This window comes from Sciurus carolinensis, chromosome 7, assembly GCF_902686445.1.
Source record: "Sciurus carolinensis chromosome 7, mSciCar1.2, whole genome shotgun sequence".
NCBI classification, from domain to species: domain Eukaryota; kingdom Metazoa; phylum Chordata; class Mammalia; order Rodentia; family Sciuridae; genus Sciurus; species Sciurus carolinensis.
In genome coordinates, this window is record NC_062219.1 from 21,169,121 (window position 1) to 21,196,814 (window position 27,694).

The following is a 27,694-nucleotide window of genomic DNA, read 5'->3' on the forward strand; positions in this document are numbered from 1 at the left end:
AACCCCGTCTCCATCTTGTTTCAGCTCCTACACAATCTTGAAGCCCTAAAAATGGGTGACCAATGGCAGAACAGCCAGAAGGCTCCCTCCTTAGGGCATTACGCCAGGGGTGGATCTGCACAGCATGAGAGCTGACGCTGACTGAGAGCAGTTTTACAACTCACGGACCATGATGCTGTCACATAAGGCAAGCATATGTCGCTCGGGTGAGGAACCATCATTACGGGGAATCATAAAGCACTGGGGAAATCGGAGGCAGGTGGGATTCGCTTGTAAATGTTTCTGAAAGAGGTAAATTTTTAACAGTATTTGGGAGGAATAAAGGGTTACAGACCATTGCTGAGGACGGGTCAGGGCATTTTGAGTAAACAGAAAAGATGGGAGAGGAAGGAGCTGATTAATCATCAACAGGCCAGTGGCACACAGGCCCTGGCTGGAGCCTGGGGTGGGTCAAAGGCAGTGGCAAGAAGACTCAGTGGCTGCAAGGGTGGCCCCCTGAATACTTAAGACCCCCACTACCCAGTTCCCCTCTCTGTGTGTTACCAAATGTGCTTTAGTTTAGAATGTGGAGTAGTCTCTCTTCTGTCCCTTTCAGGCTTAAAAATGAGCTAAAGGAGGGAGCTTTTCTTCAGGGGTCAGAAGGACCAGCAGAAGCAAACACCAAACACGTTAATGTGCTTATCCACCCAGAAGTATTACCGAAAACCAGGACCCATGTTCATAAAGATACAAAGTGGGCTTCTATCCGTGGAGATTTGTGGCTGAGTCACTCGTCCTCATTTCTTAGCTCATCAGGCCCGAGAAGCCCTTCCAGACCTGTCAGCTGGGTACTGGACACACAGTTGACCCTCTTTCAAAACTGCTGTCACTGCAAACTGGCTGAATAGACTGAATGCCCTTTCTGTGTGTTGGTAATCTACTCTGATTCTCTTCTCACTCGACATCCAGGTCCCTAGTGGAGTGTCTTGGCTCCCATATTTTTGCACTGGTCATTTGGTGACATTTGCTGTAACCACCAGAGTCTGCTCATTATCTCTGGGGATCGTTCAAGAATCAAGGTCACCTCGTCTTCCCGTTCTCTGCCTTACCTGCAGGTGTTTCTCAGTCCTTCTGACTTCTCTTCCACACAGAACTTAAGTTGTTTTTTCTTAAAACTTTGCACTGCTGTTTTCTTGAGTGATGCTACATCTCTGTTAACTCTCATGTAGGCAGCTTTCGTTGCTAATATCTACTGACTTTTAAGGAGTAAGATTTTCAGCCCTAACATATACTATTTCTAAGAGTGATCTTTCAGTTTCACTGAGCCACCTAGACATGTAACGACTATTAACAAAAGACAGCCAACACATGAAACTTTTCAAATTGCCTTATCTTAAAATTATAGGCAAAAATCACTTTCTATAGTAACTAAAAAGGCCTAAATGTTCTTAGATAAACTCAATCATTAAAACTACAACCACAAATGGCTTACATCTATATTCTATCAAAAGCACTCATATTTCTATTTAATTTTATGTTATTTTGGGGGAAAATAACCTTTTGGCAAAACATTTATCACAGAATACCACTCTGCACCCTCCACAGGAAAAAACTCATTGATACTACTAATGGTCACAAGAAAATAGAGACTTTTCTCCAATTTGCTAAGGTGTCAGTTCACATTTGGATCAGAAATGTGATTAATGTTTCTTTATTACAAGATTGGACTGGGACAAACTGCAGCCCTACACTTCCAAATGGATACAAAGCAGTAAAAAGGCAATGACCTACTACTACTATGATTCCTTGACTCAGTCCTTTTAAATTGGGTAGCAGCATAATTTTTGAAAAAGCTTTTTATGTTACTCCTGTGTTTTGGTTGATTTTGTACTCCAACTGCGAATGACATATGTTCGTTTGTGTTTCTCTTGCATCGTGTTGGGGCAAATAATGAAGCATTTATAGAAACACAGCCAACTCCTTGAGTGAGGTGCACTGAAAATCAGATTAACTCTGCAAATGATCACCCTTTCCATTTATCTTTGTCAGAGGAGGGGAATCCAAAGAACAGAGTGAGGAACTTTGCTAGAATAACTCACGACATAGTGCTTTTTGCAGCCTTCGGATCTTGATCGCTGTACGGTAGGCAGAGAAACGTACATTATTCAGGTCGGCTGAAATGGAAGAAGGAACAATTTTAAAATGTGCTTATTATTTAACTTTCACTCAATGCTGAAAATGTATTTGCTTACTCTGGATGATGGAAAACATTATGTCTGTCCGAAATAAAAAGCCTTCCCCTAAATTTCACAACTATTTGGGAAAATAATTAAATGGTGGTTAGCACCCAATGGGGACACATTTCCACGCAATACTACACAGAAAATGTCAAAGTGCAGTCCTCTGGCATGCTGAGTTCTTTGAATGAGGGAGATCAGAACGTCCCCAGAAGCGAGGACTTTCCGACCTTCTCCATTCCTTCTGCCTCCCACTCCTCCTTCTCCTTGGAAGCAAGTTGCAGAAAGCAGAATTCCTGTTCCACAGCAAGCTATGGAAACTAGAAATTTTCTTCTCCAAAACAAGGCATAAAACCTAGGAAGGTCATTCTCTGATCTTCTCTCTCCTCCCTTGAAGATCCTCATATGAGGTCTCCTGGCCAATATGTGGAAGAAAAGAATGCCACACAGAAGCCAAAAAAATCTGAACAGAGGCTCCCAAGCTTCCCTCTCAGTCCATTATCATTAGGATGGACCCTTTTGTATGTGGCTGTCATTCTTCATCAAGCCTAGGCATAAAAACAGAAAGTTCCCAGGGACTTTTGGTCTTCATATCTCAAGACTCCTGTGTTACATAAAACTTTGATTAACTAGAGAAAAACATAACAAATGCACTTAATCTGTCTGTGTTAAAAGAGCATCAGCCACAACCCTCATGATGGACGAGCAAAGGGATCACACCTTTCTGGCCCTATAAAGGAAAAGAAGCCAGATGAGGAAAAGAAGCCCAGTGACTCTTAAGATCTAATACACTCCTCTCCTGCTCCAGGGGGTTCTCCTCCAGCACACTGTGCCCAAGGACAATTAGCCGTCTATCCACCAAGCTATCTTGCCACTCATAAAGCTGATCTATTCTACGTTCCTTCCATTCTATTTGCTTCTTCTGCCCTTTTATGGATCTGGTTGAAATGAGTTTATGATCAATATTTGTATCTTTATAGCAAAGGCTACTGCGATTTCTTCTTCTGTCCCCTAATGACAGGGTATCACACACTAGCAGAGTTGCAGGAAAACTTAGATAATATCAAAATTTGCCCCCCATTTCCAAACTAAGCAAACCAGTGGCTTTTCTCTTATTTGACTTTTGCATTCCATTCCCTACCAAATGAAAACTCATGCAGGAAGCCAGATGCTTACTGAGATGTGTATGTATTTGTTGAAGTGGGAGTGGGAGGATTAGGATGCTGCTTGGTCCCTCCAGCCTTGTTTTAGGCACCCAAAGAGAAAACTTTAAAAGTCACTGCCCCATCCTGAAGGAAGTAGGCCAGGTGATCAACTGAAATTCATAGTCTACAGCAATTAAGCAAGAGCAGAATTCTCATCTAATGTGTTTTCTTCCATTTTTTAATATTAAAATGAATTTAACTTTTTATGACTTAAACAAAATGAAATTGGGTAAGCTAATTTGATAAAATTTCCTAGATAAAAAGAGAGCTAAAAGCAAATTTAAAGCAGTGGATTGGAGGTTTTTGTTTTTGTTTTGGGTCAGTAGGGAGAGGCAGGTACCAGGAATTGGACCCAGGGTTTGCTTAACCACTGAGCCACCTACCCAGCCCTTTTTTAAAAAAATATTTTATTTTGAGACAGGGTCTTACTAAGTTGCTTAGGGCCTACTAAGTTGCTGAGGCTGACTTTGAACTCACAGTCCTCCTGTGTCAGTCTCCTGAGTTGCTGGAATTACAGGCATGGGTCACTGTGCCTAGCTGTATTTTTTTTTTTTTTTTTTGCATGCAAAGCCAAAATTTAAGATGACCCAATATGAGGGAGGTAAAACCTACAATTACATTTCCTGTGGTAAATGTACTCTTTTTGGCTTGCTGTCTTCCAAATAACATGTTCCCAATACCTATTTACTGCATTGCCTTTAAAAGTTCAATTGCTTTTTCTGGAGGGCAGTCGGGGGGACTGGGGAGAGAGCCCAGGGGCCCTCTACCAATGGGCTGCATTCGAGTCCTTGTTACTTTTTGTTTTAAGGCAAGGTCTCTCTAAGTTGCCCAGGCTGGCCTCAAACTTGTGATCTTCCTGCCTCCACCTCCTGGGATTACAGGTTTGTGCTTCCTGACCATTAAGCTGCTTTTAAATGTCAATGACATGATTCTTCTCATGTAATATGTCATGTAAGAAAAACTGGTGGCTAGTTTCCTTTGAAGAATATACAGTTCACACCTGTTCAGGTTAATTCATTACCATTAATAAAATAATACTAACCAAGGGATTGAAAGAGTTCAGTCATTTTAGGATGATCCCAACAGGTCGTCTGTGTTTGATGGCTGTGGGGAAAAAAAAGAAAAAAATTCCCAAAATAAACAAAAGACAACATAATATAATCCACAAATAAAATACACAAATGGATTTTATTCCAAATTAAAAAAATAAAACATGCACAATTATTTCCGAAGAGGATCATTCAGAAACTTGATGCCCTGTTATTACTTAATAATGGAACCATCAGTAACAAATTTCATTTGAGCAACTACATTGTGAATAGACAAATGAAAAAAAAATTTGCTTTACCCTTGTCGAAAGGAATTGCAACTACATATTAAACTAGATATAAAGAATGACTATCACAAATCCTTTGGCCCCAGGCTTGATCAACCCAGAGTCCAGGATAATTCCACTCCAGTTAAGCAGATACAGATTCTCATTCAGAACAAATCCCCTGACTATAGAGGTGCTTGAGGAGTCTTCAAGTGTAAAGACTGGAGAAGTGAGGAGTTCAATTCTGCGTAATATCTCCACCCCTTAGTCAACTGAGGACCCTTGCTCTTCAATCCCCAGTCTCTTTCCTCTGAGCAAATCTGCTCTTCTTCCTTTATCAGGGATTCTGGTTTACCATTAGCATGGTACTTCTTTACTAGTCTCTTCTCAGCTTCCCTCTGTACCTGGTATTATTATTTTTCTATGTATTGAGCCATGTTACTCAGATCCTTATTCTTTTTTAAAAATTATTTATTTATTTATTTTTTACAGACTGCATTTTGATTTATTGTACACAAATGGGGTGCATCATTTCGTTCCTATGGTTGTACATGATGTAGATTCATACCATTTGTGTAATCGTCCATGTACATAGTGTAATGATGTCTGTCTCATTCCACAATTTTTCATACCCCTCCTCCCTCTCATTTCCTTCTACATAATCTAAAGATCCTTATTCTTAAAAGCACGTTTTTGGTTTTCCTTTTTCTATAAATTCTACAACTAATTCATATGTTAGTTGGAAGTCTTTGGAGAATAAGACGAGGGTAAAACTGGTAAATGTAGTGTTTAAATTAGGTCCCTTAGTGTGTGTGTGTGTTTGTGTGCGTGTGTGTGTGTGTGTGTATGCATGCAAACGTTAAACAGCTCATAACTTTGATGGGCTAGTGGCCTTGTATTTAAAAATAGCTTACTGTCCTTTATCTAGGTCAGAATAGATTAATAACATTTAATAGTACTCCAAAGAGTTCTTAGATGACAATTCTGTTTAGTAAGGTAAGTGAAATAACACACTATACAAGAAAGACGATATAAAAATATTCATAAAAGCAAATTCAAGAGAAATTATTTGTTTTAAAATCTATATAATATATAACAAAGTAGAGATACAAACATACAAACACAATCACTATTATATCCTCACAGGTGAGAACCCCCAAGTAATTAATAATTTGCTTTGATATATATTTGAAATTGAGTATGCAAACTTTCCTGGAAATTCCAAAATCTCAAACAAAATACCATACAAACATTTTGGCAAGCTGTCTGGCTCCCCATTTCTGATTCTTGACTCCAAAGCAGATGGACAAGAACTTCTACTCAACCTGAACACCAACAAAATCTTTCAGTATCTACATTTCTCTAAAAACTGTCAGGCAGGAACTAAAGTTTTCTGATCTAAATTCTACTATATATAGTATGGCCAAGAGCTTGGCAGAAATGCAGAATATCAGAAAGAATATCCTCCCTACCTTCAACAAGAATTAAAGGGCAATTTGCTAAAAAGGTAGCATAAATCCAGCAAATCACCATGGGCTCCTGGTCTCAGCCTACCAAGATTCAGTAGATCACTCATCTTCTGTTTTGAAGGATTTGAATCCCCATGACAACACTACTATGCAGAGACAGGTATCCCACCATGATAGAATGAACCATGGCTCAAGGACCAAACCAAAGCTCTCAGTAAACCAGGGCCAGACTTTATACATAATAAATAAAAGGATGCTTTCTCTAGAATCACAGGTGTGCAGCTTCACTTCACACCTGTGGAACCATCAGGGGGGAAATATGACTATCTGGTCTGCAGAGGATCAAGAATTCAAGGCGAACAACTCCTTGCTAATGGCTCTCTTGAGTAATGCCACCAAGTACCAAGAGCTGAGGGAACACACACATTTGGCAAACAGATGGAAAAAGGGAACCAGCATCTCCTTTTGTGAATTCAATACCAGTTGATTCATTAGGCAGAACTGGCAACACTGAGAATAAACACAGCTTCTGGTTGCAAAAATAAAACTGCAGTCTACCAAATAACAGTTAAAAGAAATTAAAAAAAAAAAAAAACCTAGTAGATGCTGTTGGCTGCTGAATTTCTTTTTTAAGAGGGGAGAGGGGGTTAGAACAAAACCCACAATGAACCTAAAGCTTGAAGTATTTGAACAGCTGCAGATTGCTCAGCAACTCTTGCCAAAATGCTTCCACTTCTCCCAGAGTAGGCAACCAAAACAGAATCAAAGTAGCACCCCCAGCCCCCAAAATAACAATAGCCAAGCTTCCAGCTAATCTCAAACATGAGACAGGAATGGAGCTTAATATTGGGCAGCTTGATAAACTATCATATAAAATAGTAATTTTGTTACTAAAAATCTTCTTATTAAAGGCAAGAGGCACAGGAATCAGTCCAAGAACAAAATGAAAAATTAAAAATGTAACAAAGCAGCAATTGACAGTTAAGTCCAAAACTCTCATAAAGCAAATGGTGAGAATAGGTGACATCTAAGTAGGGTGCCAGACCAGTTTTGCCTTTGTAGTGACAGACTGTGAAGGCCTTTGACAGGGGCAAAAAATTAGGGGGTATCTGCTGTGGTCTGGATGTGAGGTGTGCCCCAAAAGCTCATGGGTGAGATAATGCAAGAAGGTTTAGAGGAGAAATGATTGGGTTGTGAGAGTCTTAACCCAATCAGTGAATTGACCCTGTGATGGGATTAATTGGATGGCAATTGAAGGCAGGTAGGGTGTGGCTGGAGGAGATGGGGCATTGGGGGTGTGGCTTTGGGGTATATATTTGTATTTGGTGAGTGGAGTCTCTTTCTCTGATCATTATGTGAGCCACTTCCCTCCACCATAATCTTCCACCATGATGTTCTGCCTCACCTCAAGCCCCAAGGGACAGAGCCTGCTGTCTATGGATTGAGACCTCTGAAACCGTGAGCCCCCAAATAAACTTTTCCTTTTCTACAGTTGTTCTGGTCAGATCCTTGAGTCACAGCAGTGAAAAAGCTGACTACGATAGTATCCTGTAAAGTTTAAATTACATTTGAGCTATTTTAAACTGTAAACTGAAGAAACACTGATAATAATGCATGGTTTTTGTCTATGGAAATGCAAATTGTATCCTCTGGAAGGCAACTGGCTATTGTTGGGTGGATACTAACTATTTAGTCGGCCTTGCATCTTTGTATAAATTCATCTTAGGATCCCTTATTTGACTATAGAGATGTGGCACGTGTCTTCTGGAGTCTGCTATAACTTCTGTTTCACTCTTAAATTATGAGTTAACTGTGATATCTGACACATGCTATTTATGTGTTTGTATATATTTTATAAATCATCCTTCAACATCTGGCACAGTCCTTCTTTATACTGGACAGAAATTACACATCAGCGTCTTATCAAAAGTGCCCCTTTACTCTTACGTGTACCAGTTGGGATAATACATGATCCCCACATTTTATGGGCTTCCAAAAAATATCACACCAATAAGATTAAGAAACAGTATATGCCTCTACTTGTTATTATTCAGAATAATGTACTCTAATAAGCCATAGAAAGCAAAATATAAATAAGACAGTGCACCAAAGAATCCCCAAGGGCTGCATCATAGCTCCACCTACACGAGGCGAGGAACTAACAGCAAAGCACAGGCGCTTTTGATCAATTGGGAAGACAGTGATCTCCGGGCAAACAACTGCTCTGGAAAAGAGATTTTTTAAACCTATTAGTCTTCATTAGAATAGTCTCAATTTTCCCCCTGAAACCTTAGAAGACGATCATAGAAGATGACCAGAAGACATCTTGCTTGTCCAAAAACTTACACATAGCTAAATATACTCGTTACTATCTACCCCATTGTATGGACTCTTTTGTTATTTATCACTTCATTCCTATTATAAAGATAAAGGCATATCAAAGAAAAACCTCAAGGTGAGTGAGTTAATTAAAAATACAAATGTGAGAAAAACAACTACGTATATTGTTCGGCGGCAAGACAATGACAGAGAAACAGCCTTCCTTGCTGGCAAGTGGAAGGTGACACAGTAGGTCAGAATGTGTATAGTGCTAATTATAGGCATAGTTTAATATACCAGGCTCACGCTGTGCTTTCCTATGTATAAAACTTTCCTACATGTGAACTTGCTCTACAATAAAATGCCATAATGTATTTGACAGTCCTCTCCCATTTTACAGATGAAGGAGATAAGGGCAGGGGCTTGGATAATTTGCCCAAGGCCACATGCAAGTAGCAGACATGAGATTTAAACACAGATGGTCTGATTATAAGCCTGCTGTCTTGAAATGGAAGTATATTTGCAAAATTAAGGTTTAAAAGTATTTTTTGATGAATCTATCCAAATTTGAGCCCACAGTCCATCATTATAATCATTACAAACAACTTCATTTGCTTGCTTCTCTCTCACCCGTGGCAAATCCCAGGACTGGATCTACTAAATTACTTGCCTTTTCTGAACCTAAGCCAGCTGCGGATGAATACAACCGAAGAAAATTACTCAGACTGATTTTACTTTAAATATTTGATTCAAACCTCAAATGTCCAACTTCTGGTAATTGCACTACATTCCCTAATAAACTTCCTTTCCCCAAACTCCATGTAATTTCCTACAGCCTTCTCTCCCATATCAAAAGTAAATTTTCCCTCCCTGTTTTAGTATCATTTGACCTTATCTCACACTCCATTGAAAAACTAGAAACCACTAGATTAGGACTCCTTCATCTTCCTACAGCCAAGTCAGTAATCTTCTCTCCATCTGTCAATCAGTCTTCCTCTCTCCTTTAACTGAGAAGTATCACTCTCCTGTCAATGGCCAATTCTTCCCAAAGATTTCTTATAAAACTTTGTGCTACATTATAGAATAGTAAAGCTATTCTCAATAGAATATGAATTTTGTGATATTACCATACACACACACCTCCAATTCACATTTTCCACTAGAAAAATTCACCCTTTTTCTCTTCTTCACAAACAAAATTAATAAATGGGTCATCCACTCTATATACTTCCTCATATCCCATTCACTACTCAATCCACTTGTATTTGGTTTCTCACTTTTCTCCTCCACCTAAGCTGGTTCCAGCAATTTTATCAAAGAGCTCCATGGTGAGAGCCCAGTGGAATGTCTGCTACTCAGAAAAGAAGCAAGAAACTTCCCATGTGAGTACAGTAAGTGACAGGTGCTCTTAAACAAAAATACAAGACTCTAGAAAAATGAAGTTAACCCTGCAAACGTCCACTTTACATTTGTCTAAAAAGTTATATCTAGAAATTAAGCAGGAATTTCGGACTAATCGCTTTTGCATTCAAAAACTGACTATATTCTTTAAGGTTGACTATTATTGACTATAATATAAACAGTAAAAGCAAATATGAGTGATATCATTTATCTGAATAATATCTGCTTAAAGATCTAAGAGATGACATACTTATTTTGGGCTCAAAAAACCCCTCAATCTTTGTTCCACCTCAAACCAGACTCTATGAAGAAAATGCCATACCCCCACGGGGAACATCAGTCCTCACCCAGCTGTGCATGGGCGGTGGAGTGTTGAGGGGATGCTGAGGGGAGGGGAAAGGAGATGAGGAAGATTTGGGTGAAATGACTTACATGGTCCTCAGCTCATAGGCAACTTCTAGAACACCCCACAAACACTCTCTACTGTCCACACTTTTAGAGTCAGGGAATCCCAGATAATACTTTTGGAGACATAGGAGTATATTTAAGGAAAAAGAAGAAAGTATGAATGCTAACATTTGAAGAGGAAAAAAACCACTTTGTTCAAAATTCAAATAAAAAACATGATCCAGCCAGGAGTGGTAGTGCATGCCTACAGTCCCAGCACTTGAGAGGCTGAGGCAGGAGGATGGCTTGAGCCTAGGAGTTCCAGGCCAACCTGGGCAACATTAATGAGACATGCAAATGCCATAATTTCATTCTTCTTTAAGGTTGAGTAATATTCCATTGTGTATATATACCACATTTTCTTTATTCATTCACCTGTTGAAGGGCATCTAAGTTGGTTCCATAGTTTAGCTATTGTGAATTGAGTTGCTATAAACATTGATGTGGCTGCGTCACTGTAGAATTAAGTCCTTTGGGTATAAACCAAGGAGTGGGATACTGGGTCAAATGGTGGTTCCATTCCAAGGTTTTTGAGGAATCTCTATACTGCTTTCCACAGTGGTTGCACCAATCTACAGTCCCACCAGCGATTTATGAGTGGGGATCACCTTTTTCCCCACATCCTTGACAACATTTATTATGGCTTGTATTCTTGATACTTGTCATTCTGACTGGAGGAGATGAAATCTTAGTTTTGATTTGCATTTCTGTAATTGCTAGAGATGACGGACGTTTTTTTCATATGTTTGTTGATCTATTGTTAGCTTTCTAAAAAATTTTACTACTTTATCTCTTTCATTTACACACATTTTTTTAATTGGGATTAATTACTTCTAAGATTTTCTATATAGTTGCATGAAATCTTTTATTGTATTATTTTACTTTACAATAAGCACAGAAAAATATATTCTATTTATTTTACAATTTTAATCATTATTCTATGCTTTTGTTAATTTACTGACAATGTGAGAAATTTAATTTTTACAAACTAAAGTATGTTTTTGCTTCTCCTACTGACCCCATTGGCAATCCTCCTTGTGCTATGTGGCAGACCTTTATTTGCTGCATCTCTGATTCTAAAATTGAACTGTATTGAGAAGGAAGATGGTGTTATTATAATATAATATTCCTAAGTAATTTAGGATTCCAAACCAAAATTCCACTGCTTGACCCAAGCACTATACAGATGAAAGACAGGAAAATCGGTATATCTTAAGTTCTAAGCAAGCCAACGAACTTTTTTGAAGACAATGTCAATCCCACATAAACTATCTCAATAACCCAGGACGCTGGTGCACATACTAGAAAGCTCCCAGGGATGGTTTGCTGACTGCCCGTTGCTTCAGGCAGGCTGTGTGCTGTTTGGTTTTCTAGTTGGCCAACGTGTGCTCCTTTGTCTGAAGTTGCCTCTAAGTGTAAGAGAAGTTTAGTGATCCCCAGGTACTTACATTCTTTCTTAAAGCAATTTCGCTCTTACCTCCTCATCAGCAGCATTGTCCCCATGAGTTTTAAATATTTATTTTCAATAAAGACAGAGTCACAGACTATTTCTTAGGAAAACAGATTCTCCAGTACATTTTCTTATATTCTATTTCATTTATTTATCATTAAAATTCAAAACATCAGCTCTGCAGCTGGAAAGAAACTCTCAGTGTGCCCCAAGAGTTCTTCATTTAAAAATTCTGGAACCAAAAGGACACCATCCCTCTTCTTGATAAGGAGGAAGAAAAGTGAAGACTGCTCTAGGAAGTCTTTCAGAGAGAAATGAACTTATTTTCATTGGTAATTATACTTTTCTTGCACATTTTGTTCTGGGATAAGTTTTCTATAACCTTTAAAGATAAAATTCCCTTTAGTGTTTTTTGCTGTTGTGGTACATGTTATGTCTATATTGGCATCAACTTTCATGTTAGGCTGGATATTTGAGTTTTCCACGTTTGGCCCTCTCCCCACTTATTTAGGGAATGATGATTCCACCTATATTGCCTAAGCTGGGTCCAACATTCCTCTAAAAAATATGCATGAATTCTCTCCTCTACAAAACACGTGTAGTTTTGCCAAGACAAACACATGTAGTGAAGGCAAATGAACTGTAGGATTACTGGAAGGAAAAACTATCAGCTCCCCAAAATTTCACTTACACCTATAAACTTCTTTGTTCCTCCCAACCTCCCAACATTTAGTGGATTAGGACAGACAGAGGGGTGCCTTGGGAAGTAAGAAGTAGATCTGAAAGAACTTGGCAGGATTATCAATAATGGGTGTAAGGACAGAAAATGAAAATATAAAATATGGTAAACAGAGGAAAATATAAGATATGGTAAACAGAGGAAAAATTTGACAGACCCACTCAAAGGGGAAGTTAAAACAAGGAAAAGAAACCCAAGATTGTGATGTTTACAGGCAGGTTTAGCTCGTTCTGGTTAATGCCTAATTCTTTGGTAATGTCAGCTTTAGGGAATGTGATGTGTGTGGCCTATGTAGTCATAGGTTACTAAAATGTCCATGTCAAAACTCTGAATATGAGATTGTACACTGCACTTAGAGCTCAGTAAAGAATTAACGTCTGCACTGCATACACCATGGGGGAAATCGTAGCTCTAGCACTGTTGAGTTGTAAGGGGGAAGCACCGTCACAGGAGCAGGACGATCATTTGTAGCAAGTCTAAGGCCCACTGAAAAGCAAAGCCCTTGGAATTTGGAGAAGATGCTGTGGGGAGGAAAGAACCCCCCTCCACCCTTCCTACACACTAGTGAACAGTAAGGCTCACTCCCCAGCAGGCTGGATGTGCACACCACCCACTAGGGGGTTGGACCCACGGCTTTGTTGACATCGTACAAACAGAAATCTTGCTGGCAGAAGTCTCCTTGCCTCAGCAATGGGGAAAGGCAGAGAAGAGCTAGACTACAGGATTCATCTCCCCACCTCCAGGACTCCAGCTGGGGCTCTGACGGGCAGGACTGCAGAGAACTGGCATTTTCTGATCTCTAGAAAAGTGCCCCAGACCATCACCAGACAACAGGTGAAATTTCCTTAAATATACAAAATATAGACGAACCTGTGGAAAGGCCCTCACGAAGGCAGAGAGGGACACTGGAAAAGGCTGGGAGATCAGAGAAAGTTAAGGGCTCTGTCCCCAGACAGCTGTACACAGTAGGTACCTAATAAATGATAACTAGTCTACAGTATGAAAGAAAAGATGTTTGCTCATATTTTCTTCACTATTCTTCTCATTCCTAAATAGAATCCTTCTTCCTAGCCATTCATTCCATGGCATTAAAAATTTCAGACCTCTGCCTGCATACAGGGAGCAGACCTGCATGGCAGACTAAACTCCCAAAGCTAGAGGCAGTCCCCCGGTTTAAATGCTAGTTTGTCCACTTACTGGCCATGCAATCTCAAGCAGAGACTGGGTGTACTAATTAATTACTTATTAATGTATTTATTAGTTATTGTATGGAGGCAATGATAAAACTATACTTCACTGGGCTACTGTGTTAAAAGAAATTATTCATGCAATAGTGCCCAAAAAAATCAGTGTTCAAAATGGAATTTACTATTATTATTATTATTATTATTATCCACTACAACTATTTTATTATTTTTTTTTTCTGGAACAAAATGAGAAGGAATGAGTTTCGCAGGATTAATGTGACATATGAGGAAAGTTCAAACAAAATTTTTATCTATTGTTCCCTCAAAGTCCCTGGAGATTGATTTTTAGCTGAAGATATGAATGATTTGTGCAAACCACAAAAACGTGACCAGAAAAGATCTGGCTTTTATGGTAGATTTTTGTACATTATGAAGGTAATAGGAGTCAATTTCAAATTTTCTTAAACCCAGAGTAACTAAGCTGTCATTAGACTATATTAGAGAAAAATACCCAGAGCACATTCAGCAAGTCTTACTGTAGGCAGCAGGTAAGATTTAAAGGTATGTTTCAACTGAAGACACTGCTGTAGTTTGGATCTTAAATATACTCCCAAAGGTCCATGTGTTGAAGGCTTACTCCTGGATTGGCACGGTTGTAAGATTTTGGATCTTTTAAGAGGTAGGGCCAACTAAGAGGTCTTCAGGTCACTGGGGTCATGCCTTGAAAGGTACGTGGGTACCTTCCTCTTCTTCACATTTGTTCCTCCACCTGCTTCTGCCAAGATGTGCTCTTGCTACAAGCCCAAAAGTAATGGGGCCAACTAATCATGGATTAGAACCTCCAAAACTGTAACCAAAATAAACTTCTCTTCCTTATAAACTTATTATCTTAGATATCTTTTATTGTCATGGAAAACTAACATAGATATTAATAAATAGAGGAATTCATGCCACATGTACTATTATAGTTCAGATTTATATTGTATCATTTTCTAAAAATGAGTCATGGAATCACTGCATTACACTTAAAATAATTATATTTAAAATACTAATAAAAATTGCCTAGAAAAACAGAAATGCATTGGGAAGTTATCAAAGTATATTTTAACTAATCTGTAAAATTAAAAGAAAAGAAAAAAATAATTTGCCCTCTTTCTCCTTTCAACATGTTCATTAAACCCTAGCATCATAGTACATTTACAAAGGTGTATATTTAAACATTGAAAATGAGCTGGGGTGTAGCTCAGTGGTAGAGTGCTTGCCTAGCATGGTGAGGCCATGGGTTCAATCCCCAGGACTGCAAACAACCAACAAACAAAAATAAAACATTGCAAATATCTAATATTTCTATGTGAATGTTATTTTGTTGGCCAGATTAATACTCATATTTGTCCAGGAAATTCCAACTGCATGGCAATCACGCTGAATTTGTTTTTAACATTTTTCTTCAACTCACTTGTGCAGTCATGCAAAGGGACATGTATATTAAAAGCCTTTCATTTATCATTCATTTGCTTATTACTTTGGAAATGAAATTTTGTTCTCAAAACAATTCTTCATGCAGAAATACTGGCTTTTATAACTCTACCACCCAAGTATGATGTTTCTTCTTTATGAGGAAATAAACTGTAATGTTACACAATAGAACAGCAATAAAAGATCCTAGTTAAATAAGTTTTATAAAAATAGGAAAGTTTGCTCTATACAGATGGGAAAATTTTGAAATATCTGAACATCTGAAAAGACATCATTTAACACTGAATGTACATATATTTAAGAAAATCCCATCATTTGCTGAGGATGTAGAAGATATTTTAGGATGGTTTAGTTCTAAAGGTCATCAAAAAAAATTACACATCCTTGTGTTAAACATATATATATTTCAAAGTTGGTTATAGCTCTAGCCAATGAGAGGTCAGATAAATAAACTTTCACTGATAGATTGGCACTCATGAGTCGAACATCTGCCCTATGAGAATTCACAGACTGAGCAAGAATACCACCTTACAAGATCCTATTAAACTTATAAACATTGTGAATTAGAGATATTCTGACTTATACTATTTAATTCTCAGCCATATAAAACTGATCAGACACACAGAAATCCCTTATATTAGGAGCTAACATTAAACATGAACTTTGAAAAGTCCTAAATCAAATAGAAAATGATTGTATAAAACATAATCAAGTAAGATATTAAATATTTTCTTTAGTAAAAAGCAAAAAAATCTATCTTACTAGATCAAGTTTTTTTTTTTTTTTAAATCAGATGATACGATTTTAGGAATTGAACCAATTAATGAATTCCAGTAAATTTGCATATGTGTCTAAACTTTGTACAAGTGTTAGGTTTTATTGTTGCCACAATAAAGTCTCTATGGGCTAAAATCATGGACTGGTAGCCTGTGTTCCTCTCCACGGGTTCTACATGAATCCCATTTCCCTGCCTTTTCCAACTTCTTGAAGCTGCCTCTATTGACAGGATTGTGTTCTATTTCCTCCATCTTCAAGGCCAGCAAAGTGGCATCTTCAGATCTCTCTGAGTTTTGAATCCTCTTCTACCTCTCTCTTCCACTTTCAAAGGCCCTTGTGATTACATTGGGCATATCACGATAATCTCTGTAACTTAAGATCAGCTGATGTGCAACTTGGATTCTCCCCTGCTGGGCAATCTAACATTTATGGGTTCTAAGGATTAGGATGTGGGCATCTCTGGGGGGGGAAGGGGCATTATTCTGCCTCAGCTTTATACATTTTTTAGAGGAGGTACTGGGGATTGAACTCAGAGATACTTTGTCACTGAGTTACATCCTTGGGTTTTCTTTTTCTTTTTTCTTTTAGACAAGATCTCACTGAGTTGCTTAGGGTCTCACTAAACTGCTGAGGCTAGCCTTGAGCTTGCAATTCTCCTGCTTCAGCATCCCAAGTTGCTGGAATTATAGTGGGCATCACTAAGCTGGCCTCACATATACATGTAAACCTGTATCATTGAGTACAATTGAATAATTGCCTGAACAAACTAAAGTTCTCTAATACTATTACTATAATTATCATCATCATCACCAAGATCATCATCATTATCTGATCATCATTTGGAAAACAACTGTAAATTTTTTTTGAAGTTTTTAATTTGAATTAGATTATCATACTTGCTTTCAATAAAGATATGCCAAATTGCCCAGCCTCTAACTTCTTTCCATTCATGTTTATACGACTTGAACACCCATCAACTGGTTTCATTCCTTGTTCTCAAATTCATCATAGCTCAATATACATATATTGTACTTGAATAAAAATATTTAAATGTCATAAGATAACACAGCATATGCTGCTTATTATAGTTGTTAAATGTTATGGTCACTTTTTTTTTAAACCTGAGGACATATTTCATACTACAAGAAAAGATTCATAACCAAATACTATTTCACTAACATTGACTTTACACACTAATTTTTCAGGAAGAGTAATCCCAGAAGAGTATATTACTAGCATTGGCATGGATTCTGGGGATACCACATCTTGTTTTAGAAATGATGCAGAGGAAACCTGGCACAGAGACTTTTCCCAACTTGCCTGAGGTCACACACCTAATCTGAGATACAGCTGCTTCCTGATAAAGTGCATTCTCACAATTATGACACTGTTCCCTTTGCACACAAAATAAGATCAGCTATGATGTCTTTCTATGTTACAATGTAAGTTAAGTGCTTTACCGACTTGCACTTCAAGGAATTGCAGAAATAGTATTTTATCATTCTGTCCTATGACACTACCACAGATTAAGCTAAGGATTAGGTCCTACTAAGATGCTGAGTAAATTATATAAAATTTATAAAATGTCACACAAGAAGGAAGAATGATACACAGAAAGGAAAAGCTACGTTGACAACAAAGATAATGAGTTTCAACTAACAATCAGATCAAATTTCCTGAAGACAAAGAAAATCTAATAAGTGACAAATATCACTCTGATTTTTAAACTGATTTCCCTCAAATATTAAATATATTATTAATTTCCTTCAGATAACAGAAACAAATTCCGTTTTTAAAAGTTAGGGGGCGCCTCTTATGTTATCAATAAAACTTTATCCTCTTGGTAACATAAAGGAGAATTAAAATCTACTTACTTGATGTAATAGGGCACTTTATTGTGTGAAATGGATCTTTGCCATGGCAGCTGGACTGAAGCTGAGGAAACAAAGACAAATGATTGGAAACACGGGTGAGTCAAAAGCCTCACACCTTAATGCAAAGCAACCGAACACAGTTTACAGCAAATTCAGTGCGAACGGCTCTAGTGTTTGAGCTGAATTTCTATAATTATGAAATGCATGAGGCCAAACAACAGTTTTAAAGATTCATTTGAAGTGAGGTTCTGAAGAAATAACACCACTTCAATCTAATGCCAATTCCAGCTAACTGAACTTGTAGGTAAAAATACTTCTTCAAAAACTCAGGTTTGTTTATAACCACTATAATTTAAAACTTAGTGCCATCTGGAAATTGTATATATTTTATATCCAGATTAAAAAACTAGATTTCTCAAGACTGAGTTTTCCAGATCACTAATAATATTCTTTACTTTGCATCTTGATCACAGGCATAGCTATTGGATACAGATGGCATTTAAACAAATTCAGATATATGAAATAAAGGAAAAATTAAAATAAAACTAGGCAAAGGATTGTAAAGAACCCAAGCAATCATCTGAGCAGAACCTCAGATACTTTTTGTCATCTGAAAAGCACAGAAAGCATAGTGTTCTACTTTTGCAATAGAAATTACTATGATGGAGATTTTATGTTTTTTACTGAGTTACTCATTTTTTTACAATTCCAGTTACTTTTTATTTATTGAAATCTATTTTGCCAACATTAAACCAATTATTTTACGATTTACTGAAAAATAATAACACGTGTGAATCTTGAACTATAAAAGAATTTTGCTAAGTGAGCTAGTAAATAAAATCAAATAAAATTTTGTAAATATCACTAAGCCTTTAGGTAGTCAGTTGTCCCAATGAGTTTTATTCTGAATTTCATATTACATTGATAGCTTACAAATATACAGCATTCTAAACTTTGCTAAGCAGTTTCGAACATATCTTTTATTTGGAAAGTCAGCAAGACACACATTAAAGTTCCATTTGATAGACAAGGAACCTAAATATATGGAGATAAAAATAAGTGTTAACTATGAAACACAGGGTGGAGCTCAGATGTGACCTCAACACTTCTAAATACTAGTTCAGCAAGTTTTCTTCCTCTCTATACACGCAAGCACTCCTTTCTCCAACTGTGTCCATGAAAGTATGAAAAAGGGACGAAAATGAGGAACTAGGTATATTAAATTTCTCATTAGCACCAACCTCATTTCAGCTTTGGCACCAGGCTAATAGGTCAGTTTTTATGTTGTGCCTAACTAAACAGGCTTCTTTTATAACAGTGGCTAAACTCCAAGAAATACAATAAAGCCAAAGATTGTAAGCAGCAAGGGAGGACAATTATTAAACTGACTAATTGGGATTTTGTTTATATTTCTCCATTCATTTTAATAATTGTTTTGATTTGAGTAACTTCAACCTCCTTAGACCATTGGCATTAGAAAACAAAAGGCCATGGGCTTGCGCTTCACAAAGAGCCCATGAATTTCACAATATTTCATTTCTTAAAAAAAAAATGTGAGCTTAATTTCTATAATGAGAGAGTGGGTGTGATGTGAAAATGTAGCGTTTTATTAATGTTAACAGATAACTGATCTTTAGAATTACAGTCTCAATTATTTTGTAAATTCCCCTTTACTTTGGTGTTAATACATGGTTTCATATCCTATTAAATTAACTTTTAAGAAATCTGGAGTGCTTAATACCTAATGAGTATACTGTAAATTTATTTACTTCATCAATACTGATGATACTCAAACTTTAAAAATGTATGCTGGGGGCTAGGATACAGCTCAGTTGGTAGACCGCTTGTCTCGCATGCATAAGGCCCTGGGTTCAATCCCCAGCACTGGCCTGGCAGAATACCAGGAAGGACTATATATTGCTTAAAGGTGGACTACCTCACGGTTCAACTTTAAGAAGTTGAAGAGGGGTGTGTGTGTGTGTGTGTGTGTGTGTGTGTGTGTGTGTGTGTGTGTGTGTGACTTAAGTAGGACTCTCACAATCGTGACAGAAGAGGCCTATGTTTAATCTGAATTAAAGCAGCTTAACAACGACAAAAGGATTACAAAGAAATACAAATGTAATCAATTTCTTTGAGACATGACTTACACTTCAGTTTTCTCTGGTTATTGATATAAAGAAGTTGTCATAATTGAGAAACACACTTTGCCCTCAGTTTTAAACTTTGCTCAAATGGAATTAAACAAATTGCTTTCTTACATATATTTGCCAAAGGAAATGAAAGGAAAGGAGTTAATATTGACTGAAAGCATTTGTGCCAAGAACTGGGCTAGCTGCTTTGTGTAACTTGATATGCGTTTTCATTTAATTCTCAAGGTAATCAGAGGAAATAGGTATTGGTGTTTTAAGACAAAGAAATTAACTTTCAGAAATTCACAGGTCTTATAAAAGGTAGAATGAATATTTAAACTCAATCTGGGTAACTAAATCCTAAACTCTTTAGTATCCTCAGCAGTGAATAATAAATAAAATACGAGCTCAAATTATTTATTTAAGATCTCATGAACTGTACATAAAATTGAAAATTCCAGCTGGAGAATATTTCATAAAAATCTACATATGTGCTTTGCTAAATCTGTAATACTCGTCCAGAAGAAAAGCTACGTATGAATACAGTGAGCCTAATAAACCCAAATATTCTCATTTAAAGATTTATGGAAAAAATTTTTTTAGCTTTAAAAGTTACAGGTGTGGTTTAAACCAATAAGCACTTTTATGAAGGAAAAAAATCTTTTAATATCTTAAAATAGAAAAGTGGATTTTTTTGGTATGTGTGAAAAGGTCCTAACCTTTGCACACATCAAAACAATGGTGACATAATATGATATTAGTTATCATAACAAATGGTCAGGTGCAAAACTGTACCTAAAAACAAACTCATGTGTGCTCCCCTTCAACGATTTAACAGTTATTATCACACTATAGCAAATAATAAGCAATAAATAACATCTTTGTTAATGTTAATATCTCCTCTTACACATTTACCTAACAAAAGACAATATAGCAAAGAACATGACCTTCTTAAGTGAAAGTGGAAGAATAGCCATTAGTAAAGTTTATTAGTACTTACTAGAGAGAAAATGCTGAGAGGATGGTCCAAAATCTCTGTGGGCCTCCTGTAGCTGTTTAAGGTGATCGTCCACAGAAACCTGCACACATGCACATACACATACCAGATGAAATAACTTGATTTCAAGATGCTGTCTTCAATAATATTCTTGATTTAAGTATTACAGTAAATGATGCTATTATCCAAGACATTACTGAATATATAGATTCCTTCTCTACCTCTGGTATGAAAATAATAGTATAGAAATCAACTTCCAGTATCAAGTAACAGTTACTAATGCCAGGTACTTTTTAAAGCAATTTTTATGAATAAACACTTTTGATTCTCACAAAAACCATATTAGGTAAGTGTTATTTTGTTACCATTTTACAGATAAGGAAACTGAGACCCAAAGAGGTATTCAAGAACTTAAAAATAGCAAGTGGCAGTGCTAATGTTCATACCCTGGTCATCTGGTGACAGAGTCCATGCCCTGTTAGGCTGCACCTTTGTGGGGCCGTATGTGGCTTCTAAAGGCACCTTCAGCCAAGGTGTGGTCATGGGCTCAGTGACTACTCATCTCTCGTTTATAAGAAGGATGGTAAAAAGTGATATGGAGAGCAAGTAAAAAAGAAGCCTAGAGTACTCCAACAGGAAAAAAAAGAGATGGATAGATATGTAGACAGATGATAAGAGATGAATAACTGAGTGAAATTAAAGACAGAAAAGAGACACAAAACATAAGGACAACTAAGTGTGGAATGTCTTCTGATTTTCTGACAAGTTTGCATCTGATCATTTCTACCTGGGAATAAGATACCAGTAGACTGATGTCCTCTATGCTTGCACAGAGTCTGCAGTTAGTTCTCCACATTATAAGAATGCAAAGTTGTTACACTGAGAAATTAAATGTAAATCAATAACAATTGTACACAGTCTACTGATATTTCTATTTCCCTTTCCCTGGTCTTTGTCTATGCAGTGTTAGTCAGCTGATCCATTTTGACTGACAATATTATTTTCAGCTGCCTTTAAGTGACGTGAGTGTGTGTGTGTGTGTGTCTCTCTCTCTCTCTCTCTCTCTCTCTCTCTTTCACTGGGCAGTTCTGGTTTCTCCTGGTTAGCTAAATTGCATTAGAATATACTGTATTCATTAAGATAAAAAAAATTCAAAAGACATACTTTAGGAATAAAGATGCTGTTTCTGAAATATAACAACTCAGTCTGCTAGCATACATTTTTCTCTTATCCAACCTGCAACTAACACCCAAGCTCTAGCCGTTACCAGGATCCCAGGTAAGAGATGGCAGAATACAAGCTCTTTTTCAAATATAACACACTCCCTTAAAAGAAACAGAAGGAGGAGTGAATCAAGATGGGCCACAGGACTCTTCACATGAAGATAATGAATTACAGAGATAGAGCAGAAGAAAAATGAAAAAAGGTCAAACATTTCTGTGAGCTCATGAGTTTAATTGATTTTTGTTTTACTAATCCCAGATTAACACTTTTTGCAAAGTTAGAATAGACTGTCGAATAGTGCACACTCATTTCTTACCTCTTCAATTACAGTAAGAAAATATAAACCACTGGGTATTTTGATATTAGAATTAACAGAAGAAACCTCTTATACCTTTCGAATAAAATGCTTTTATGTGCTACATTTAAATTGCATGTCCATATTATTAGATATCACCATTTTAGGCCCACACTATAGAGAAAGATTAGTAAGAATACTTTTTCAAATCTTCTACTCATATTAACCTGCTAATTTTCAGAGAGGAAATATGATTATTATGACTTCTGAGGACTAGCCATGGAATGCAACACAGTGCACCAAGACTGAGCCATAAATTCTTAATTGGCATGTAGAGTTGTATCGCGGTTTGCCAATGGTGATAACTAGGGACACTTCATAAGAGGTGTCTGTGGTGTGGCTCTATTAAATCTGGAATGAGCAAATAAGGTCTAGAGTCATTAAACAAATGCAGCTCAGATCAAAGAGCTAAAGTTTTTAAATGTACTATCTGGAAAAACTAATGCATGGTACCTAAACAGCAACTAGTCAAAAGAAAAAGAATGAAAACTTTCTTAATTTTTCAAAAGAAAAATCATACAAAATTAAAGTAAGATAAATGACTCTTTATGAACCATTCTGGGGCAAATATTTCTGTGAGCTTCTATAGATTCCAGTAACTGTGATGTATTCGATCCCATGCAATTTTCTACAAATACCACATGGAAAGTACATAAAATTATATTAAAATTTATATTCATAAATAAACAAGGCCCTTAGGTTCAAGATACCAAAAGACAAATTCTTGATGTTATCACTCGCCCAATTCATTATCGAATACAATCAAGAGAGGATATAACAATATGTATTGTTATACGAGGCAGGGTTTAAAGAGAACTCAGGTTACAAGCTGCTTCATGAAGAGGATAAGCTGATACCTGTAAAAGTTTCCATCGCATATTAAGGTCATCCAGCTGGCGGGACATCTTTAGAGATGGATGCAGGTCAAGTGGAGACAGCTGACTGGACAAATCGTTCACTGCTTTAACTTTTAAGTTGATGGGTGCAATTTCTTCTCTAAATGCCTGGAAGAAAGAGACAAAAAAAAAAAAAAATATATATATATATATACAGACACACACATCATTGGAAAAGACTTTAACAAAAGCTAGCGTTTCCAACTGTCTATCAAAGGCAATGGCAAGGCCAGATCAGGGGCTGTCAACTGGAGTTGCCCACTAAGTAACAGCTGACTTATTCGGGTCTTCAGTAACTCCATGACCTGTCAGAGTCACCCTTTAAATATGTGTGCAAAAAGAAAAAGTATAATGCAACCTCAAGTAGATGATTATGAATTTGCTTCATAGTCCTTATTATATGGAAAATGTTTGCCATTATTGTCTATGTTACCAATTTCTGGTCTTGATTGTCTCTTTAATTTTCTTTCATATTTTCCCTCTTTTTTTCTATTTTAATACGGTCACAATGTTTTCTTCTCTGATGCAATAAGTTGCTTTGAACGTGCTTCCATTTACAATTAAGTTAGAAGGTGGCCAGTGAAAACAACTTTCCTGATCAAAGCCCATGTCTGCTCCACACTGCAGAGGTAGGCTCTAACCCTTTCACAGTCATGGAGAGTCACTGTCTGTGATTAGGGCTGGGCAGGAGGAGCAGAGCATATAGGAAAAGAGGCAAATGAGTCCTAGAATTGACAGTGGCTCTCTGAGCACAGCACAAAGAGCTAGTAGGTATGGGTGTCAGAGGTGTATGCGAACAGGGGAAGAAAAAGATCAAGTATTTTGGAGCAATGACTATCTTTGAGAACAAATAGAATATTGAGAACACTTTTCTCCATTCTCCACATAATCCCACATGCTTCTATGTTTAAATTCCCTTTTCCCAACCAGTTGCTAGGTCCTGTGGATCCTTTTAAAAACTTACCTTGGGTCCCCTACCCCTCAGGAAAATTCCCTGAGTCTCCCGCTCTGCAGCCTTACCTAAAGACCCCTTTCCTGGGTTCTTGGGACATTCTCCCTGGTCTCTCAAATGGAGTCAGGACTTTCAGCAAACCCACAAATTGGGGTTTAGGGTGGGCCATTTTGATTGGTCAGGGTCATATGGAACCAAGTGTTCAATATTTTAAACATCACCTCTTATCACTTAGAATTTGGTATTATGAGCATCCATATTCTTGCTGTCTCCAACAAAGAAAGGGAAGCTGGTCTGGAACAGCATTCAAACCAAGGCTTGTAATGCAGATGGTCAGAATTCATTTCTATTGACAAAGGCCTTCAAAAATAATATGTGAGGTGAGATTAAGCCAGTATAGAAAGGTAAAAAATATACTCAGACCCTCCAGTGTTGCTTCCTGAAAGTAGGAGATAAACCCTCATGGAAAATGCTGAGCAGGAAGAAAGCAACTTTTATCATCATTGATGAAGATTCAGATCAACAAAATTCTGTACAGCAAACTTTGTTAAAGTGATTCATCTTTTCTTGGTTTCCCCACCTAATTTAATCAATTTTCCACAATTGCTCATTTTGTTCAACCTAAGATAAAATTATTTAGGTTTTGCCAGTTCTGTGGGTCTTAAGAGACCCAAGAAAAATGGCTAGAACACCGCAGACACCAACATATCAAAAGCAGGGAGAAGAAAGGAAGTCCAAAGAGACACGTGAATTACTGCAGTACTGAAAGAGAAGGAGTGTAGATTTGTGGCAGTTTTTGTCCATTCCTGCAGATGCTGGTCTTCCACAGATGACAGAGCATGCACACAAGAGTCAGAGGCACAGAATCCAGTTAAAGTAGGAAAGCAGTCATATTGTAGGAGAGGCCTTCAGATCCATAAAGGATTTAAAATTATAACTGAAGGTGGGACAGAGGGAAGTGTGGGTGAGGGTAGGGAAAGGCAATTTGGAGTTCTCTTAAAACTCTGTTTAAGAAAAATTGCAGAACTCACCTCCTACTGGGTTTCTCCAGTCAGGATTTTAACTTTATATATTAGTATTCTCTCCAAAGATACCTTGGAAGATTTGGAATTGGAGTCAGCTTTTAAAATCAATGCTCTTATTTTGAGGTATTAAAGATTACAAATGAATATCTAGAAAGTAGTCTGAGAGTTATATAACTTTAAATAATAACTAGTTTTACTTTAAGAGATAATAAAGGTTTTTTTTTAATTAGATTATAATTGTAAGGCAGGTTTTTAAAATCTTAAAGAACAATAAAGAGTTTAAATTTTTTCCTCTCTAATAATGTTTTTTCTATAGCAAGCTGGAGAGGAGAACATGAAAAGAACTTTGACAAACAAGGTCTTTTGGATTTTGTTTTATGACCAGGAGAACCCTTTCTATCAAGAAAGTTTATCTTTTGCTTTTTAAGAGCTTCCATATTAAGGGGCTTGAAATAAAACAAGTTTTCAATGGTTTCAGAAATGCCGTGTGTTCTAGGATAAAGAACCAATTTATCATGTTTTGACGGCGCTTTCCTTTAAGAGAATAAGAGTCTATGGGGCCCCCTTGCTATAAAAACAGAAACATCTGCTAGTATCAAAGGTGCTAACTGCAGCCTGTTGGCAGGTGTGAATCTCAAGGTTTCCTGCCAGAAGGTATATATTCTGCAAATAAGAATGATTAAGGATAATTTGAGAGAGTTGAAATTATTGGATTACCCCCAAAGTTTTTGGTTTCCAGTTGCTTTGACATATTTTATAATACTTAGCAATAATCAGTACTTATTTTTAGCTGCCTGTAGCTAAGTATTTGGGATACACTTTAGGCACCTGTAAAATATCTGAGACATTGAATTTATCTTATTTGGCTTAATGAGACTTGAGTTTCTTATTTTCTTTTCTCCTAATAAGATGTCAAAATATTTTAACCTACAGTTTATTCCTTTCATTAAAATATTAATTATATTTTCTCTAGCTTTTCACGTAAGCAGAGTTTTGAACAACAGGATTTGGATGTAGAGGTGGGTAATTCCTTTAATCAAATAAGATTAATAACTCCCAACTTTTGGGACTTTAATAATTCCAGATACAAATTTTATTTTTCATCCAATACTATCATTGTCTTATACAAGGAAACTTTCAAATTCAAATGGGTAAATTCCTGCTCTAAAATATTGCAGCAGAATATACTTCTTAGCAAATCACTGACTTAAGGATTTCCAATGTCTAAACCATCTACAACAATAAATAAAGTGTGCAATTTCCAGAAAAACTATGTGAATGGCTGTGTTTTCAGTACATGCTTTTAAATTCATATTCATTTGCAGAAATGGTTTTAGGATACTAAGGTTGTAGGAAGAGGCCTATTTAATTCAGGGTAGATGGACACAATATAACTACATTGAAAAGTAGCAAACACCAATTCTCTTTTAGTAATAACTATTTTTTTAAGTCTAAAATTTAGTATGTAACTTTTATAAGTTTAAATTCAAATACTTTTTCAAAAGTTATGTTTAACTGCATTAGTATGAAAGAGGTCTTTGAAATCAAAGAGTAGAACAACAGGAATAAAAAAAAAAACAACATGAGCACTACCAGCTCATACTTATGTTCAGCTTGAGCGATTATCTTCAGCTTGTTATCTGTAAAATAGGCATAATATTAACAGCTGTCTCTTTGGGTTGGTGTAAGGATTAAGAGAGAACCCCATGTAAATTAGCTGAGAACAATTCTTGGCACATGGTAAGCCTTGATAAATGCTAGCTATTGTTAGTGCTATGTCTACAGAGACATGTATTTACTTATGTAATTTGCCTAAGTACTCATTTAATTTTGCAGGTCTTCTTTCTTTCTCCTACTCAGCCACATGCATACAAAGGAAGAATGCCTTCCAATATCTATGCACAAGACGTGTACTTTTTTGCAATAAAAACTCCATGAGTGCCGGACGTTGTTAGATGAACACTTAAGTTTTCCTTGTCTTATCTTTTGATTCGATTCATGACTACTTAATATACAATTTAATATATTACTACAAAACCTACCACACTCTAAATCTGTTATTTGTGTCTTTTCTAAACCTCACTATGTTTTTCTCTGGAGATTTTCTAGAATATGAGAACCAAAGAAATTCTAGATCATGGGCCTAACATCTCAACTGGGCAGTTCCTGACAATGAGTGGAATTAGAGCTAAACTCATCTTTCATTAATATACTTAGACAAGAAGAAAATTTATAGATGAG

General features: G+C 36.8%; 1 protein-coding gene across 8 annotated transcripts in view; it reads right to left on the reverse strand.

The window, feature by feature from the left end:
• Positions 1-27,694, reverse strand: part of Utrn (utrophin) — a 517,740-nt gene that overhangs the window by 66,688 nt on the left and 423,358 nt on the right. For all 8 annotated transcript variants that reach the window (XM_047558901.1, XM_047558897.1, XM_047558902.1 and 5 more), the window contains 5 exons: positions 23,438-23,584; positions 21,005-21,083; positions 17,876-17,936; positions 4,464-4,525; positions 2,079-2,153 (listed from right to left, as the gene is read on the reverse strand). In XM_047558901.1, the coding sequence (XP_047414857.1) occupies positions 2,079-2,153; positions 4,464-4,525; positions 17,876-17,936; positions 21,005-21,083; positions 23,438-23,584 (424 nt within the window). The remainder of the gene's footprint in view (positions 1-2,078; positions 2,154-4,463; positions 4,526-17,875; positions 17,937-21,004; positions 21,084-23,437; positions 23,585-27,694) is intronic.